An 18,790-nucleotide genomic window follows, 5' to 3' on the forward strand; every position below is an offset into this window, starting at 1 on the left:
ATCTTACAACACTTTGATTGATTGGGTCGTTACAATACCTTTGAAATTGTGATGAGAGGATTGAAGAAGTTTCTTACCAAACATCTTACTCAAAAGGTCCTACTCAATTTGATTAATTAGTGTTTGTTCTAGATGGAGCATTTCCCAACCTTTGACCGTCCCTATCACACGTAATTCGAATAATCTCACGTTTCAAAATTCACCTGCAGGACTAAGCCTTGCATCGCAGACTATTCTAAAATAGATAGGTCAAAAGTCTGACCAACATCACTGTTGTTGAGAATCATAATGCTTTAATCTATCGGGTATTTTGTTAATTAAAGTTATGGTTCTTACTTATCATATAACTTATTGCTTATATATTAAAAAGGACACTTGTCAGCATTTTAGACTGCTACTTTGTTGCAATTTTAAGCTATTCTCTAGAAGGCTCCTGCTTTTATATATAATAATAAACGATATATGCTATTTTTCTTTCTCCGTTCTATTTCTCGTCCAACTTCATCTATATATATATATTTTTTTTTTTCAAATCTACTAGGATTGACATATGAGTCTAATAGTAAATTTAAAAAAGAGTTGGTCTTTTCTTCAATATGATTTTGTTTGTATTTATTTGTTATTTGGTATTTTTTTTAACAGTAATAACACTTCACCTATTAATATTAGGATACCAAAGAAATCCTATTTGATTTATATTTTTAATATATGTAAAATTTATGCTTATATATTATACAAGCAGCTTATGGATACATTAAAGGGACATTTCTTCTAGTTATATATTTAAATAGATATATATGATATATGATTTGTTAAAGCAATTCTATAATTTCTATGCAGATATACATTAGCCAGTCTGGCCAGTGGACTCAATTTTCTGGCTTCGACTTCTATTTTGGTGTAGAAAAATCAGAAGACTCGATCATGTGGTTGGTTATCATTGATACTACAATTGCACAGAAATTTGTGAACCTAGAAAAAAAACAAAAGAATCTTACAATATTAATGTAATTTGGATCCTTTCCTAGTTGTTTCATATGACTTTTTTTTATTGGATAAAACTTAAAATGTTAGCCAATTCTATGAAAATGAAATTTGTGAGGCATATTTGAATTCAAATGGTTACTAACTCTTTTTAAAGCATTCTCAGCAGCTTCCTCGTCATTTTCTCTATATTTAAGGATTCAAACTACTTTTTGCTTCCCTATGTTAAAATACACCTCAATAACTTCCTTTAATCATTCCCTATATCATTAAAATATTTATTTTTTTAATTATATTATATATATGAGAGGAGAAATGAGAGAGAATTGTGAGACATGAGAGGAAAGAGGAGAGAAGAGAGAAAATTATTATTATTTTTTTATATTTTAATAATCATAAGGGTTGCAATAGTGGAATCCAAAACATTGGGTTCCACCGTAGCAATCTTGATGTTTAAGGTTCATTTAAAGAGTTTGCTGTGAATTTTTTTTATGATTTTTTGGACATATTCCCTAAACTTAGGGAACAGACTTCCTTATAGAGAGTCTGGTGGGAATGCTCTAAACTATAGTTTTCTTTATGAAAATGAATGTCAAGCTCGATCCACATTTTAGTAATTAATACGATAAATGTTAAGTGAACTATAACAACAGTTTATAAACATAATAAGTATAATGTGTACTGTCAAGTGGTCAGGAACAGAACCAAAAGTTTTCATCTCATAGGGCATAAAGTCCGTCTAAAGATTCAAACATAATTTTAACAAGGGTTAAGTCTAATTTTTAAGCCTAATTATAACTTCAAAGCAAAATTGAAAACCAATCACACATCGATTTCTATGTTTCGTTTTAAACCCAACTGATTATTTCCAATTACGTAAATCAATGGTTTAAATCGCCAGATGTCTACTTATGAGGGTGAAGGAAGATCTTTCATTAACAAATATTGATAACAAACAAGCAAAGAATTGAGTTAACTCATGTGTAATTCAGTTAACTCATGATAACGTCAGTTGGTAAAAAAATTTGCAAACTATTGGATCAATATATATATATATATAGTGACGCAACTGAGTTTGGAAGTGTCTTTCTTTGGAGAGGTTTGAACGAGTGAGGATTCGGAGCGTGTGTGTGGGCTTTTCAGCTCCCGAGTCATGACAACCCGGTCTACTTCCCGAAATTATTTTCAAATGACTCGGTCTTTGGTCCTCACAAACACTCTCTCAAACCGCGTTTTGGAGTCCCCCCAAAGCCGTCATCTTCTTCCTCCCCAGTCCCCATTATACCTTCTCTATTTCACCTTCTTCTTTCTTATCATCCCCCCACCATGATATTATCAGAATCTTCGGATTATTTTTTCTATGGCTTTCCTCTTTAATGCCCCCAACTTTCTCCTGCTTGGCTTCATCATTACAATCTTTTCTTGTATTATTCCATTTGTTTCTTCACTCTCCACTGTATCAATCTCTGAGACTTCTAATCATACACTAATCTGTGCATTAATCAAGTCTTCTAACCAACAAGCTTTCCACCTCAACTGTACAAGTTTCCCTCAAGGAATTCAAATTCCCGTGAATCAGAATTTCTCGTTTTCTGCGATCGTCGCGGGAAACGGGTTTGTTTGTGGGTTGACGCACCCGTCTTCCTCAATCCTGCTTTGCTGGAGATTCTCTATCAATGGGACCAATATGTTCAACAAGCGTATCTACAACGGCACGGCACTCAAGCAGCTTGATGCTGGGAATTCCCACATTTGTGGAATTGTAAATGGGACCAATCGCCTTGAATGCTGGCAGTGGCGCGGATTCAATCGAACCATTGATCAGAATCAGAGCTTTTCGAGCATCGCCGTGGGTGAGAATTTTGCTTGTGGGTTATCAGAAATCGGAAAAGTTACTTGCTTTTATAGTACAGGGGTTGCCAGAATAGAGCCTACCAGGAATTTTAGCGTGGTCTCTGCTGGGTTTAGACATGCTTGTGCAATCTATTCGGATACCCATTGTTTGCGTTGCTGGGGAGATATGGCAGGCAAGGAACCAGAGGGGAAGTTCGTCTCACTGGCTTTGGGAGAGAACCGTAGCTGCGGTTTAATGTCTAATCAAAAAGTTGTTTGCTGGGGCGAAAGCCGCGAAAGCAATTTCAGTCTGCCGGAGAGTTTGCAAGATACACAATTCATCTCGATTGAAGCAAAGCGCAGTGTTTTCTGTGGAGTTTTGAAGTCAAATTATTCTTTATTTTGCTGGGGTAATGAGATTTTTGCCTCGAACAACTTCAAGGTGTTTGATAAAGTCCTGCCAGGGCCGTGTACAAGAACAAGTGAATGCCCGTGCAGTATAGAGTCCCTTTCTTCCGAAATTTGTGGTCAGGGATATGGACTCTGCCGGTCTTGTACAAGCGAAACTCCCTGCCTACCGTCGCTGCATCCGCCACCGGATACTCCAGAGGGCAACGAAAGCAATGTTTGGGATAGAAGAATGGTGGCTTTCCTAGTGGTGGGCTGCGTGGGATCGTTGGCTCTGATTTTAGTTTGCTGTTTCTTTCTAATCAGATACTGCAAGAGCGGCAGAGGCTGCAGCCGCGTCCATGACTCCGGTCGCCTGGACGAGACTGCACCTGAAAATGGTGCACAGGCTGATGAGGAGCAACCGGCTGCTGCACCTGAAAATGGTGCACAGGCTGATGAGGAGCAACCGGCTGCTGCACCGCAATTAGTACGAATTCTGGAGAAGCGGCTGAGCCACTTGGTCAGCTTGGGAAATGGCGGCTGCCCATTGGAGGAATTCTCCTTGGAAGTTCTGCTTCAGGCAACCGGCAATTTTTCCGAAGACAACAAGATTGGGACGGGTAGCTTCGGCTCCGTCTACCACGCCACGCTGAACGACGGCCGGGAAGTCGCCATCAAGCGCGCGGAAATATCAATCTCCACGCCGTACGCCATCAGGCGCGAGGAAGACAAAGACAACGCGTTCCTCAACGAGCTCGAAGCTCTGTCGCGCCTCAACCACAAGAACCTCGTCCGCCTCCTCGGCTTCTGCGAGGACAGCAACGAGCGCGTGTTGGTCTACGAGTTCATGCAAAACGGCTCACTCCACGACCATCTCCACCGCCTCCAAACGTCGCCGTTACTGTCATGGGCAAAGCGAATCAAGGCGGCGCTCGACGCAGCAAGAGGCATCGAGTATTTACACGTCTACGCAGTTCCGCCGATCATCCACCGCGACATCAAATCCTCCAACATCCTTCTCGACGCAACCTGGACTGCAAAAGTCTCGGATTTCGGCCTCTCCCTGATGGGTCCGGCCGACGAGGACTCCCACCTTTCCTTACGCGCCGCCGGCACCGTCGGCTACATGGATCCCGAATACTACAGGCTTGCGCAATTGACAACCAAGAGCGACGTCTATAGCTTCGGAGTATTGCTGCTTGAAATGCTGTCAGGATACAAGGCAATCCACAAGAACGAGAATGGGGTTCCTCGGAATGTGGTTGATTTTGTGGCGCCGTACATTATGCAAGATCAAATTCACAGGGTTTTGGACCCGCACTTGCCGGCGCCGAGCCCATTTGAAATAGAGGCGGTGGCGTATGTTGGGTACGTGGCGGTGGATTGCGTCAACCCGGAAGGCAGAGATCGGCCCACCATGACCGAGATTGTACATTGCTTAGAAAGAGCCCTGGCTACGTGTTTGGCGCACCCAACACTATCTCGGTCCACGACTGACTCCTCCACGTAGTCCAGACTCGCCACTTTTGTAAAGCAAACCCTTTTTTTTTTTTTTTCATACAAATTCAAATATTTATTTTTTCTCCATTGTCAATCGAGTATAGGGTAGAAGACCACACATGGTAAAACATTGTAAAACACGTGGTATATTCAACCGATGAAATGAGAATTACAGAGACAGAGTTTAAACGTATGATGTTTATTCTAATATTATTTAATTAAAATGATCAAATTTTTTAACCCTAACTTGATCGTTAATATATTGTTGAATTTGTGGGTATCATAAAAAATTGTCAAATTAACGAAATCTCAAAAGTTTAAATTTATAAGAAATGTAAAAGTTGGTTTTTTAATTAAATAATTGATTGATAATGTGGCTACTAGGAAGAAAAGGGAGACTTGACTGTGCTTGTCAACGCGTGGATTGTTTCTTTCTTTCTTTTAACACCAAGTCTATGTTTTTTTTTAACGTTTGGGTTTGAATTCCATTATTCAAAGAAAAGGATGGAAAATTTTGAAATTGGAGGATCTTCCGATGCATTAAACAATAATAAACATATGGAGGGAAGGTTCATGTCAATCATTTAAAAGGATAGCAAAAGACTTTAGAGGCTTCTTCTTTTCTCTTTGTTCAGACTAGAAGGTCTTCGCATAGTTTTTCTTTTTAGGACTTTTTGGTCTTTGCTTATAATAATATCCAAGGTATGACTTTGATTTGTCTACAAAGTTCGATTTTTTTTTTTTTTTTGGGTGTATTTTTCCTTACCAAATCGGGAGAGAATTCAAACATCACGCAATGTATGTTTAAGCCACATGTTTGTTCAAATATATAAGCCATGAAATTCCACGGGACAGATAGCTTTGCATTAAGGGATACAATCTTGGTGAAGTGGTTAGGGTTCTTTCTTTTTTCTGTTTTCTTTTGTCAAATTGATCTTGTTGATATTTATTGACAATTTGCTTGAAGACATGGCAACAAGAAAAAATCTTGGTTTGCTGTACGATTTGTCTTTATTGACGTATGACATAGAAGCTCTTTTGCTCCGCACTAATAAGAGGTGAATAATATCTCAATCTTTTTAACCAATAGAAATATGAGATAAATTATGCGAGAAGTATGGTGAACCTTTTATAAAAGGTAAAAGATTCTTTAGGCCGACAATAATAATACAAGTTATTTTATCAAAAGTAAATAATATAAAAATTCATTTACAAAATGTAAAGATGCTTTTCTTGTTTGTTATTTTCTTAGTCGTTCCTTTATTAAAAAAAAAAAGCAACAACCTTTTATAATAGAGATATCAAATGTACTTTAGAGTGAGAATATCTAGTAATTCATAGTCAGAGTGTTTCTTTTCTTTGCATTTCTGTAATTGGAGTAAGTTTTTTTTCTTTGTATTTTTGGTATTGGTTTAGTAACTCAACCTCTCACTTAACAATGAACCTTCCATATAAAATTCATGGTAAAATCCATCATTTATTTGATAAAAGAGAATGCTGTTTCATAATAAAGTAATAGTTCTCTCCGTACCCATTTCACACAACGTCAGCCATTATGAAATAAGGGTAATAAATAAGCGTAAAAAGTATCATTATTCTAAAAAGAAACCACACATCAGCCCAAGTTTATGTTTGGGTGGTTGTATACAGGGTTCCCATTGTTTACAAAAGAAAAGTTCTATTGGCAATATGCCTTTGAAGTAAATTCTACAACTTTTACTACCTGCCTCTTTGTAAAACAAAACCATTAACAAACAATCCAAACATATAATACTCTTAAAAACACAAATATTGTTCACCTTTATGTAGCGTCATAACATTTTTTCAAACCAAACACACAATAACAAATAGAGCCTATGCTTCTACATCTTTTTTCCCGCCAAAGATCCTGAAGTAGCCTGCCTTTGCTCAAGAAGTTCAGCCAGCACAGCGTCAATTTGGGCAAACACTTCCTCCTTGCAAACGCTTCCATGGATCTAGAGTAAAGCAAAAAAGGCCGCCGGTTGGATAATATCAAATAAAATCATACCTAGATGACAAGCACAATGTCCACAGAAATTTTCATTCATACAAGTTAACACACAATTATTGTCCAGCCAGGAAAAACAAACACATGCAAATAATTCAACGATTCTACCATGCAAAGGATTTTTAGGCAAAAGATGATACGAGGAAAATCGCTAACTACTTTGTTTTGTAGGCAATCCAAGGATCCAAGTACGGTGGCTTTATTGCCTTCTAGCATGATCTTTTGTCAAAGCAAAATGAAAAGGCAACTGGCTGCTCTCAGTGGAAAGCAGTATCCACAAAGGAAAGGGGAAACTAAGAAGTCACTATAAGCTTGGTAAGACTTTCTCTTACACTGGATATTAACGATTTTCCATGAGAACGAAGCCAAGGTGCAGCACGTAAGTTCAACCAATAGAATTTAAACTAACTGCAGCAAGCTATATGAAACCTACCTTTCAGCCGTTCAACTCTATCTACCTTGCAAACTAATAGCAGTTTATGCAAGTGTACCTTCAACAAATAGATGCATCTGTTTGTGTGTCCTGTGTTGGAAGAGAAGCGCTTTCGTTGCGAATATCTACTTTTAAAAAGAGGTGAATAACTAAGATGTCATTGTAAGCTGGGAAAGACCCTCGCATAAGTTGGAAATCATTGGATCACCACGAGACCGTTGTATGGAAACAGGTAAATTCAATCAGTTCTTAATCCAAACTAACTGGGGTGTATAACACGAAGCCTACCTTTTGGGCAATCCATTCTATCTATAGAGCATACCTCCATCAGAAATTCAGCCCTTCCTCTTAAGTCATTCTAGTGCCTCTTAAGGAAATTTGATATATGTTATCTTTTAAACATTATAGAGATGTTTCTACTACATTCTACCACTGAAAAATTGCAGGACAAACACGTAGGGATATCAGATTGGAAAATTCTTGGTCAATGTGTTTGAGAGAGAAATACTATTATATAGCAATAACTAAAAATGCAATGCCTACCAAAATGAAATTTATAGCCTTGATTTAAGCAACAAACATTAGAATGAAGATGACAAGACAAAAATTAAGACAGCTGAAGGGGAAGAAAGGGTCAAGGTACATTAAACGAGGTACTTTTCTGATTGTTGCAAACTACATATCTAAAAAAACATATATGAGAAGGATAAGATTCGTCACAACAGCTCAGACCAATTGTCACAGTACCATAATGAAGCAAGAGTTGGCTGATATGAATGTGTAGCGGTGACACTAAGAATAGAAGTTATATTTCATAAGTTGATTTTACATCCCAAATTCAAAACAACATTAAAATCAATAGGTCTTACTCTTATATCCCATTTTTTATCAATTGGTTTTTGAGTTCATCAGTCAAAAAATGTCCTTCAGACAATATCAATGTTGTGGAATGTCTCGTAGCAGCAGCTTTAACATCCCAATCACAACTATGAGTGCATGGACAGACACACCCATTCTTACAAACACGAAAAAGGAAAACAAAATGATACATAATAAGGTAAGTATTACCAACAATGGAGGAGGAGAAGTAAAAATGTCATGCAAGATGTGTAGCAGTCTAGTAATGCAAAATCACTACAAGCAAAAATGCCATGCAAGATGAGTGTAGCAGTCTAATAAAGCAAAATCTTTAGTATTTGATTAGCCCTTGTAGTGTCCCATATGCAATGTGATCACATTCAGGAACATGCACACAAGCACACTATTGTGTATGAGAGAGAGATGGATTAGGGTTGTTATATCACATGCCTTAACTGTTATGTCTGTATACATTGAAAGTACTGCCTCCACGTTCTGATGATGAGTGCGCAGCCGCAACTTTACCTAAAAAATCAGGCCAAATATGAAAGAAAAAAGATGGTCACTAAAACATTCATAACTAGGTAAAATGGCAGGAGATGAGCACAAACCAAGATTGACAATGGCTTTAGGGATAAACAATACAACCACCGAAGAACCCACAATTTTTCTGAAGCTGAAGTACTAAAACTAGTTAGGATGGATTAAAATGTACCTTTTCTTCTGTATCATCAAATCGTTGGGTAAGCCTCGCAGCAATTTCTTCAGTCTCTGGGGGGGAATACTTCAAGTGGTATATCTTCCCAGTAACAGGATCTAACCTTCGTCCAACGACTCTCTCAACAAGAGTATCTTCAGGAACCTGCAAATGCAGGTGCCCATATTCAATTACCATCATGGAAAGTCCACTTTAAAATTCCAAATTGACCAAATACCAAACTAACAAAGGGGTAAAAAACCCATAAATACACAAGATTTCAGTCACACTTTTCATCACCATATCGTACTACCAAAATGGATCTCCAAAGGTAATTTAAAAAAAAAAAAAAAAAATCGAACGAATTAGTTAAGAGCCAGCATCAAGTTCATCTTTTCCTCATCCTAGCTGGTTGATACAATGTAAATTGATTGGTTACAGCACACCAACAGCAAGAATAAAAAAATCCTTACTTCTAGGAGAATGAAAAGATCTGGTTCAAACCCAAGTTCCTTAAGAGCAGTTGCTTGTGATAAGCTCCTTGGGTACCCATCCAAAAGCCAACCATTTTTCTGAGAATCTGACTGCAATAGCCGCTCCTTCACCATCTACAGGATAAAAATTAAGGAATCACCCGCAAGAGCATGATTATGTCAAACTAAAATAAATTGTCCCTACCGTGACAACTATCTCGTCTGGGACTAATTTTCCTTTCTCCATGAATTCCTTTGCTTGCCTTCCATTTTCACTACCAGCTGCAATTTCTGCCCTGAGTAAATCTCCAGCAGAAACATGCACCAGACCATACTGCATATAGGAGGATGACTTGATTCAATCTGCTTTTCTTCACGGGCAATTACGAAATGAGAAATTCATGAAGTAAACCAGTACTTACATAAAAATGACACTAAGTGATGGAGGGGAAATAATAATACAAACAATAATGACCTAAAAGTAGAATATCAAACAAATGAATGTCCAACTTATCTAGATAATCACCCACAATTACTAATGCAATTTAGGTAAGGCCAAGGTATGTATCCCCATGAACCATTTGTATTTGAGTGTGTATCATTGGGGAAGAAAGGGCAGAAATCTATTTGTAACTTTCAATCTAAACCCAAAGGATTCAGAGTAGAGAACTCTTCCATGCAGCCTAAGGTCGACCAAAAGGCAAATTAGAATAAATATCCATGAACGAATCTTTAGCTCCAGTTAAAACTAGAAACACACCCTGCCACTTTAATTTATGCTGCAGAACAATCTGGCATGTTTAATTCCATATAGTTATCACACCTAATAAAGCAATCAATTTTACCCAAAAACAATCATTACTCTATTCTGACATGGTTAGTTCCCATTTAACCAGTCTCTATGGCGAAAGTAAGCTTTCTATATGTGATCAAATTCTTTTCAATGGCATTAGAAATTAGCTAATCCTTTTTTAGAAAAGTGTTCTAATTGAACAATCCCAATTGTGCCACATTTTTATTAATAAGTACACGAATTGTGCCACATTCTTAAACAAGTGGCACACTGCTTACCCTTTCTCATTATGCATTCGCAAACTAAATCCTCAGTGTCAAAAAGTGTGATCTTCTATCAAGTAGGAAATCAAGTGTATAAAATCCACCTTCGCCCGGGATTTTGTTCCCCCCCCCCAATGGAGGTTTAAATCCTTCCCAAATGACCAACAATTCATCTAGAATGGTCAGAATGTTGAACTATCAAATAGGGGCCATGCTTCATCAGAAATATCAAATGTCTACAGACTATTGAGAACCGAGCCTTCTTTTTTGCACTCAAGCAAGCAACTTGCAACCAATGACCTTTTTTTCTTTTTCAAATTATCCACACCATAACACGATTTAAATGAGGATTCATTTCAGACAAATTACGTATTCATATTTCCTCGACACCTTATTCTGCTAAAATTCTAAATCCAAGGTGCCCTTTAAAGTTTAAAGTTTAAACTGTAACTGTCTCTAAATAAACGAAGGAAAACTCAAAAAGGACCAAGTAAGTGCTTATAATACACTGTTATGGAGAGAAACACCTAGGAATCTCTAAGTGAACCTTGATATAACAGGTAAGACACCATTCAACCCCATAGTTTTAAGCTTTGGGTTTGAGCATACTACTACTACGTGCATCGGGTTAAGTATTTAGTAAAATCACGCGAAAACATAGAAATAACCATTTTTTCAAACACAGTCCCAAATGGAACAATTTTCGCAATTTTATTTAAAAACGCAGTTTTTGAAGGGCCAAAAAGACTTAACCAGTCACACTCACTTAACCAGCCATACTCACGCAGCTCACACTCACGCTTACATGTAAACTCCAACACATTCAACCCTAGTTACAAACAAACACATTCTGAGGGAAAAAAAAAAAAAAGCTTACTTTTTGAGTGATGAGCTCACACTGGGTTCCTTTGCCAGAAGCTGGAGCCCCAGATATCATAATCTTGAGAGGCTCTGGCTTCGTCGCCGACGCCATTACCTGCTCATAGTCACTAAAACACGATATCAATCCCATCTCACTCATTCAAAAAGGCATTTCCTCAAAATTACACTTATAACAGCAAACATCGTATACACCAAGTGGCGTGTACCTTGAAATTATGAGCCCTGAGACGAGACCGGGCTAGGGTTCTGTCACGACGGAGGGAGATGTTGGGATTATTCGAGACGAATGACAATTGTGAAATGAGAGACTTTGGCGAATTTGTAGGGGAAGAGGATGAGGAGGAGGAGAGGGACAGAGAAGGGGAGCAAGGCTGAGGCCTTGGCTGTGTTATCGTTGAGAAATTCACGCCGCACGCCGCCATTGCGCTCTCCGTCGCTCTCTCTCTCTCTCTTTCCCTTTCTCTCTCTCCCCGGATACTCCAAGTCCTAGAGAAATAATGCAAGCAACGGACAATTCTTATGGGCTGTATTGGTCGACCACTGAATTGGGCTGTGATTAGAAGGATTAATTTGGCAAACCCCCCTCCCTTTTCCTTAATTTCACTTCTTTCCTAAAAACATCAACATTTTTCAAAATTACTTTATTCACTTTTTTCTTACAAAAATTAACGTTTTATTTCACTTTTATATCACACAAATCATTTTTTTATTATTATTTGAACAAAAAATTCAAAATAACATTTTTATTTGAAATGATTTAGAACAAAATTAAATATGCATGTGAGAATCATACACATTAACAGTCAATTAAAAATGTACGCGAGAATTACAAGTTCTAAAATGTCAGTGATTTACATTAACTGTCTAGTTTGGTAGCTTTAATTGATTCATTGATGCCACTTATCTCAAATCTTGTTTCTCCAAACCTTAAATTTTAGATGACTTATGAACATTCCCAACAAGATTAGGTGAAATAACTATTCAATAAGTGCAATTTTATATTTTAGTTACTATTTTTTAATACATCCTTCAATTAATTCTATATTCTCTTCTTTATTTTCTTTAAATATTACTTACCTAAACTATGAACACATCTCTATTAAAAAGAAACCGTTTTTTAGAGCCAATCATTGGTACCATACAGGAATAATCGGTAGAAGGCATACCTACAGAGGTAGTAGCTGAGCACAATATACGATGTGTAGAATTTCTTGAATATCAATAAAATGTTCGCAACTTTACTTTAAACTTTTAAATTATCAGATGTTTTGAAAAGACACTCATAAATTTTAAAAACTCTTAATTGTATCACATGAACTTTCAATTTAATGCAATATACTCCCTCCGTTAGTTTTTGATTTGGTCTTTTTAGAGGTTTTGGTTAGGGTTTAACAGCAAAAATTAACGGAGAGGGTAAACTGCATTAAATTGAAAATTCGAATGGTGAAAGTGAGTTTTTGAAATTTGAGGGTCTTCTCAAAATGCATAATAATTCATGGGTCATTTGTGAAGTTTCTCCTAAAATATTAATCATTTTATCAGTCCAATATTATTATTATTAGGGAAAAATGTCAAATTAGTCATTGTAATTTTCCTGATTTACAATTAACTCATTGTGGTATCAAAATGAACTAAAAGATTCCTGAGGTATGCTAAAAATATAATTTAGTCTTTACAATCAAATTGTACCCACTACTTTAACAAATTTCATTAGTATGACACTGACTTAAATAGAACAAGTATCACAATTTTATTAGATCTAACATTTTATTACGCTATTAGAATCTGTTAAGTTAGTGAACGGAATTTGACTGTAGGGACTAAATTATTTTTTTGGCATACTTTAGAACCTTTGAGTTTATTTTGATACCACAATGAATTAATTACAAATTAGATAAACTACGCTGACTAAATTTACATTTTTCTCTTATTATTATTTATCTTAGTATAATAAATATTCATGTATAAAATTTTAATTATTTAATTTAACACAAAAGCATCCGAACACCGAAGCTCCTGGCAGCATATTCCCTCGTCATCGTCGTTCTCAAAAGGCCTCTCCGACTTTCCCAAGCACAAACACAAACACAAACACATCGACTCCACCATGGCGAGACCCATGAATGCGACGGCCAGACAAATCGCCTCCTCGTCCCCCACCGTCACCGTAACCCTAGAGAATCCCGCTTCATCGGCGTCCTCTCAACAGCCTCCACAACAGCAGCAACCGGAGACGCTGGTCCTCAAGCTCAACCGGAAGAAGAAGGTCACGTGGAAGGAGGGCACGGTGGACAACGAGTTTATGCAGAAGAAGAGTTCCAAGAAGTGCTGCATCTTCCACAAGGAGAAGCCCTTCGAAGACGACGACAGCGACCAAGACGGCGACGACCACCACCACGACGACCACAATCACAATCACAATCACAATCACGACGCCTCTTGTTCTAAGGACCACTGATTGCTTTTGTAAGTCTACAGTTTTCTTCAATCTTCGGAATTCAAATTGTTGTTTGGATTGGTTGGGGGCATTCATCCATTAATCCAATTTTAATTTGAAGTTATTCTACTTTGATTTAGATTCGAGTTTTGATTGCTTACATTAGATTCTAGTTTGGTTCTAGTGTATCGTGTTCCAAGATCTGAGGAAGGATATGGAATTGTTTTCTTACATCAGGAATTATCAAACTCCAGTACTTTTTTCTTTTATTTTCAAGTTTCTTGCTTAAGAGTATGAATAAACTAGCCAAGCGTTTTTGTTTTGGATTGTGGTTGAGAGAAACTTTGCAAAAGCAATTCTTTATAAAGGTTATGTTCAAAAGCACTTATTCTCAATCCCATTAGAACTTTGATTGATGGGGTGGTAGCAAAGCGTTTTAAAAATGGGACCTTTGGGAAAATCAGAAAGTGGGAGGTTCATGTGTTAGAGGTCTGACCATCAAGTTGGCTAGGGTTGGACATGATCTCATAATTTTATTTATTTTTACACATTTTATTACAATAGATATGAATTTATTGTCTATATGTACACTTGAAGTGATCAATTAAAACTAAAAATGCTTGGGTTTGATTGCTGGTGTTCTAATCAACTTATACTATGCTTGGATATAAGTTATAAGGCTAGAGTGAGCTTTCCCTAATTGGGGGTCTCTCCTGTATACTTTTTGTGTGCTTCGGTTTCGCCCATGTGTGTTTTCTAATGAGATTGATTTACTTATCAAAAATAAAAATAAAGCCGGAGTGAGCTGAGTGGCAAATATTCAAAGGTATGAGACAAAAGTCTGTCTATTCGTTGACAGACTTCAATTTCTTTTGAGTACTAGCGTTTGTCTTAATTGCAATTTATTTTTGTTTCCTTGAGAGAGAGTTGGTATCTGTATATCCTTGCATTTCTGTTGTTTTGTTGCGTTTGCTTTAGCTTCCAGTTTCACGGTTACTTTTACGAGGTCTGAAGGAAACATTTGTGCAGCGTTCCCTCCTCGACCATTTAGAACTCAGGTGGTGATTATGTTCTGAGAACAGCTATTATTAGAAGCAGTGGCTCCAAATGCTGAAATCAACCACAACAGTGAACAGAGTAACGGAGAAAATCAAGATTAGAATTTTGGTTTGTGCAGAAAAAGCTTGCTCTTCTTTGTAACAGTTCTTGTCTTCATATAAGTTGGGACAGTTGTATTGATTCTTGATCTTACTGACTTGGTCTATGCCTTTGTTGTCTATAACCCTCATTAATGGGTAAAACCAGTAACAAGCATGAATTGCTGTTGATATATTCACTAGCATCCATTTCTTTGAAGTTATTTGCTGCGTGTTAAATTCTGTATTTGTGCAATTGTTTGAGGGGTCCTCTTAAAACTTTAAAGGGCTTATGAATTCTGAGCTATCTGTAATCCTTTACCAGTGATCTGTGGTTAGCTTAGATAGATGTGAGACATCAATTTTCTTTCTTTCTTTCTTTCTTCCATCCCCTTTTTTTTTTTGGAGTGAAAAAATCATGAAACCATTAAGCTTTTTGATTGACTATTATTTACGCAGATCTGGGAAGTCGGATAGGTTAGTTACTGATCTCAATAGAAGTAGTGAGTTTGAATATTTGGGGTTCAATGATGCAGTTAGCAAGATCATTGATTAGAACTTTTCTTGATAGGTTTAGTCTAAAAGCATCGATGCATTTAAGGTTAAGCTGCTTAGCATTTATAAAAAGCTCTTTGGATAAGCTGGTTACTCGATTGCAGGGGCTCTGTTTGTCTATGCAGAGGGATAGTTGAATAATTTGGAATGGGGGACATCTTAGTATTTGGGCACTTGGGTGGTTCATCATTGTTCCAATACTAGCCAGTTGGAGTCCTTTGCAGTATAAAATGCATTATGATGACCTAGGAGGCTTATATGAAACATGGGAACTATGAGTCTCTTGCTGGGGCATTCTCTTGAGAATTCAAGTTCACCGTGTTCAATTATTATTATTATTATTATTTTTTATTTTTTATTTATTTTTTCACTTTGGTGTGCTGTTGGTTTTCAATTGCCTCTGTTTTATGGCTGCTACAACAGAGTTTGGCTAGATTGTGTGATCATGGGTTTGATATAATATCCTAACAAAATCGAGTTTTGGATTGTTTAGATTTGAGGTGTGTGGTTTTGCACCCTCTTGGCTTCTAAGAGCCGTTTGTGACACTTCAAAAAGTTAGTCCTACATTGGAAAAGTGATTACCCATGTTGAGTAGTGGATTGTAAAGGTGTTCGTGTTAAGTCTCACATTGGTTTCTTATTAGATGATACTGAGCTTTATAAGTGATTTTAGAGAGTTCCAATTATAACTTGACTAGTTATCTTGGAGTGATAATGCATATGTGTTTTGCGCTTTTCTTGGGTCGTGAAACCCCAGAAAGTTAGTCCTACATTGAGAAGACGAATTACTCACATTATGTGGATGAATTATAAAGATGCTCATAAGTGTTAAGCACACATTATAAGTAATATTGAGTGTTAAGTTCCTTATCAAGTAATATTGAACTTTATAAATGATTTTAGATCAATCATTATATTTCCACATTTTGTAAAACCAAGGTTTACAGCCAAGGCTGGCTTGATTTTTTATTTTTTATTTTGAACAAAGTCTTATTCTCATTTAAACCGAAGAAGCCAAAGGATCAAGAAGTGGCAAGAATCACTTCCCTCCCTACAATACAACAGATACTTGGTGGAATATCTTCCATCCAGGTAGAAACTTTGCAAGCCCGTGCCGCAAAGTTGGCGTCCCGTAATACATGGGAAAACATAGATGGCCCTAGAGATATCAGCCCAGAATGTATCCCATCCACAAAGTGCCCAAACGGGCTCATGCATGGTTGCACCATAGTCAGGCCTGACTCAATATATTTTGAGGCTTAAAGACGAAAAGTTTAAGTGAGACATTTTTCTTATATTTAAATATTAATTAAATAATATTTATTTTAATATTAATATTATATATATTTTTTAAAAAAAAATCTTTCTTTCTCGCTTTTTGGGATGCAAAATTTTTTTTTGTTAGAAATTTTAGCTACTCAATGCTCCTCACAAGGCCAAAAAAATATCTAACCACAACCTTCAAGAATAAAACATTTAAGATTGGATATTATTTAATAATGTCTTTATTATTATTTGATTCTCTTATTTACGACTATCAATTTTGTAAGCCTTATTTATTTCGGAATGTTGAGAATCTAATGATATTAATGATATGTTTTTTTTAAAAAAAAAAAATTAAGTAGGGCCTTAATTAAAACATATATATTGACGGCAATTAGGTCTTTATTATTATTATTTTTTTCTTAAATTAGGTCCTTATTAAATTGGGTGCCTTTTTAAAATTATTTATTTACCATGATTAGGGGTCTTAATTAAAGAATATGGACGGTAATAAAGGCTTTAATTTTTTTTATGAAATAATTTTTTTATTAATATTTATTAACTATGAACCTTATTAAATTGGGGCCTTAGGTAGCTGCCTAATCCACGTAGGGTTGAGGTGGCCCAGTTTACAACGTGTCAATGCATAGTGCTGTGCCCACCACCCATCAGAGACTGACCTACACTCAAGTCTTTTTCCTACTCATTTCTTTGTCAAAGGAAATAAAAAGACAGCATAAATTAAAGTATATATCAAAAGTTAAAAGACTAGTGATTAACAATTTGCATTCACATTAAAAAGTATATATCCTCCATTCCACACGTGTAGAACATGTGCTAAAGTCTCTTTTGGTGTTCTTGTCGGGTACTTAGAGTTTGTTTGGAATTATGTTTGCGAAATAGAGTTCTTAAGTCAAAAAGAGCTTTTGAGAAAAAACTTCATTTTTAAGCTTTTGCCAAAAGTACATTTTGGCCATTTTTAGGCTTTTTGAACCCTTAAAAGTACTTTTAATTTTTTTACCAAACGAGTACTTTTTTTTTTTTCAAACGAATTTTTTGAGTGTTAAAAGAACTTTTAGGCTACTCAAACGCAATCCAAAACAAGCCCTATGCTGAAGATCTTGTAATGAGACTTACATGTAGGATTTATTATGCATGTGAGAATTATATAATATAAATAAATTAATTGAATATTGGAAATTGAAAATTTATTTGCACGTGTTGAAAAAATCTGTTGTAGCATAATGGTTCTTGAATGGCATAGGATTTATTATTATAGAATGTAAATGAAGCCTCTATTGTATTGCATGCGGATGTCAATAAATAAATTGAATATTGAAAGCTGAATTGAATCTATTGTTGCACATAAATACTAAATAATCATCTATTGATTGACATGGGATTATTTTTTTTCTAGGCCTATAATCAAATTGAATAAAAGCACCAAAGTCTTGTTTTTTTTTTGGTCTGTTTCCTTCTCTATCTCTTTAGTGTGTGTAAGCAAATGCGTTTTTCGCCCCATTACCAACCTATTATTGACCTTATGCAAATTGTACAATCCCTATCTAGGCCGGTTGAATAATTTAGTTAGTTTCCTAATGGTGTGTGTTGGCAACTTTGTTGTCACCTCTATTTGGCCACATGAAAAATACCAAAATTAAACGGATGGAGATTTTCTGTCATTCTCATATTCAAAGAGAACGGAAAATTACAAAAAAAATGTGAGAGAAACTTCTTTGCCCAAGCAAAAAACAAGGCAGCAAGGGCCACATCCCCTTGTGGCCTTGTCCAATAACAAAGAGTAGCGAGAATAGGATGGAATCTCAATTATAGAGGACGTTGATGAACAACTAAAGATTAAGGTGATTAGTGATCATGCTGGTGATATTATCCATACTGCTACAAAAAGGATTTTCACACATGATGCTGTTGTAGGTTAGGCTCTAGCTGCTCTTTTGGCAACTCATGGGGTTGATAATCTTATGCTTAAAAGGGAATGCTATTAACATTATCCTGGTCATCCTGAATCCAAGTATGTTTAGGGATTGGAATTTGGCTAATGTAGTAGCTGATATTAGACTTAATTTGCTTGTTTTTTCTATTTGGAAAGCTGTAAAAATTTTAAGGTGTGCCAATTTTTGTGCACATTCTTTAGGTAGATGGGCCGCTTCCTACCTTGTGTTTGGAAGTATTCTCAATTGGTCTTCCATTCTTATTTCTATTCGGATCAAGAATGGGAAAGACCCTCCTTTATAATCCATTTC

At 36.3% G+C, this 18,790-nt stretch overlaps 4 protein-coding genes across 5 annotated transcripts in view; 3 read left to right on the forward strand and 1 right to left on the reverse strand.

Annotated features, from left to right (window-relative positions):
• LOC132190014 (NADH dehydrogenase [ubiquinone] 1 alpha subcomplex subunit 2) overlaps positions 1-949 on the forward strand; it is a 5,729-nt gene extending 4,780 nt beyond the window's left edge. Inside the window, exon 5 of the mRNA XM_059604887.1 lies at positions 841-949. The gene's annotated coding sequence lies outside the window, so the exon portion shown is untranslated. The remainder of the gene's footprint in view (positions 1-840) is intronic.
• Positions 950-2,282: 1,333 nt separating this feature from the next.
• On the forward strand, positions 2,283-4,801 carry LOC132190476 (serine/threonine-protein kinase-like protein CCR4). Its single transcript, XM_059605476.1, has one exon. It carries the CDS (start codon positions 2,345-2,347, stop codon positions 4,715-4,717), a length of 2,373 nt encoding a protein of 790 aa, XP_059461459.1. The 5' UTR covers positions 2,283-2,344; the 3' UTR covers positions 4,718-4,801.
• Positions 4,802-6,274: 1,473 nt separating this feature from the next.
• LOC132190129 (adenylate kinase 2, chloroplastic) lies at positions 6,275-11,610 on the reverse strand. 2 transcript variants are annotated; one of them, XM_059605022.1, is made up of 7 exons: positions 11,342-11,610; positions 11,131-11,229; positions 9,403-9,531; positions 9,198-9,332; positions 8,743-8,889; positions 8,478-8,552; positions 6,275-6,683 (listed from the first exon to the last, which is right to left on the reverse strand). In XM_059605022.1, exons 1-7 carry the CDS (start codon positions 11,555-11,557, stop codon positions 6,570-6,572), a joined length of 915 nt encoding a protein of 304 aa, XP_059461005.1. In that variant the 5' UTR covers positions 11,558-11,610; the 3' UTR covers positions 6,275-6,569. The 2 variants fall into 2 exon arrangements, with proteins under 2 accessions (XP_059461005.1, XP_059461006.1); XM_059605023.1 differs by having other exon boundaries at positions 11,131-11,242; positions 11,342-11,433.
• A 1,532-nt stretch (positions 11,611-13,142) lies between these two features.
• On the forward strand, positions 13,143-14,908 carry LOC132190194 (protein phosphatase 1 regulatory subunit INH3-like). The gene is made up of 2 exons (XM_059605106.1): positions 13,143-13,601; positions 14,602-14,908. Exon 1 carries the CDS (start codon positions 13,243-13,245, stop codon positions 13,591-13,593), a length of 351 nt encoding a protein of 116 aa, XP_059461089.1. The 5' UTR covers positions 13,143-13,242; the 3' UTR covers positions 13,594-13,601; positions 14,602-14,908.
• Positions 14,909-18,790: the final 3,882 nt, after the last annotated feature.

Source organism: Corylus avellana, chromosome ca8, assembly GCF_901000735.1.
Source record: "Corylus avellana chromosome ca8, CavTom2PMs-1.0".
Classification (NCBI taxonomy): Eukaryota; Viridiplantae; Streptophyta; class Magnoliopsida; order Fagales; family Betulaceae; genus Corylus; species Corylus avellana.

Coding starts and splice junctions, on each gene's coding strand:
- LOC132190476 (XM_059605476.1), top strand. CDS start 2,345: ATGGCTTTCCTCTTTAATGCCCCCAACTTTCTCCTGCTTGGCTTCATC.
- LOC132190129 (XM_059605022.1), bottom strand. CDS start 11,557: ATGGCGGCGTGCGGCGTGAATTTCTCAACGATAACACAGCCAAGGCCT. Junction 11,230..11,341: donor TCAGGGCTCATAATTTCAAG/GTACACGCCACT, acceptor GACTATGAGCAG/GTAATGGCGTCGGCGACGAA. Junction 8,553..8,742: donor TTGATGATACAGAAGAAAAG/GTACATTTTAAT, acceptor CTGATTTTTTAG/GTAAAGTTGCGGCTGCGCAC.
- LOC132190194 (XM_059605106.1), top strand. CDS start 13,243: ATGGCGAGACCCATGAATGCGACGGCCAGACAAATCGCCTCCTCGTCC.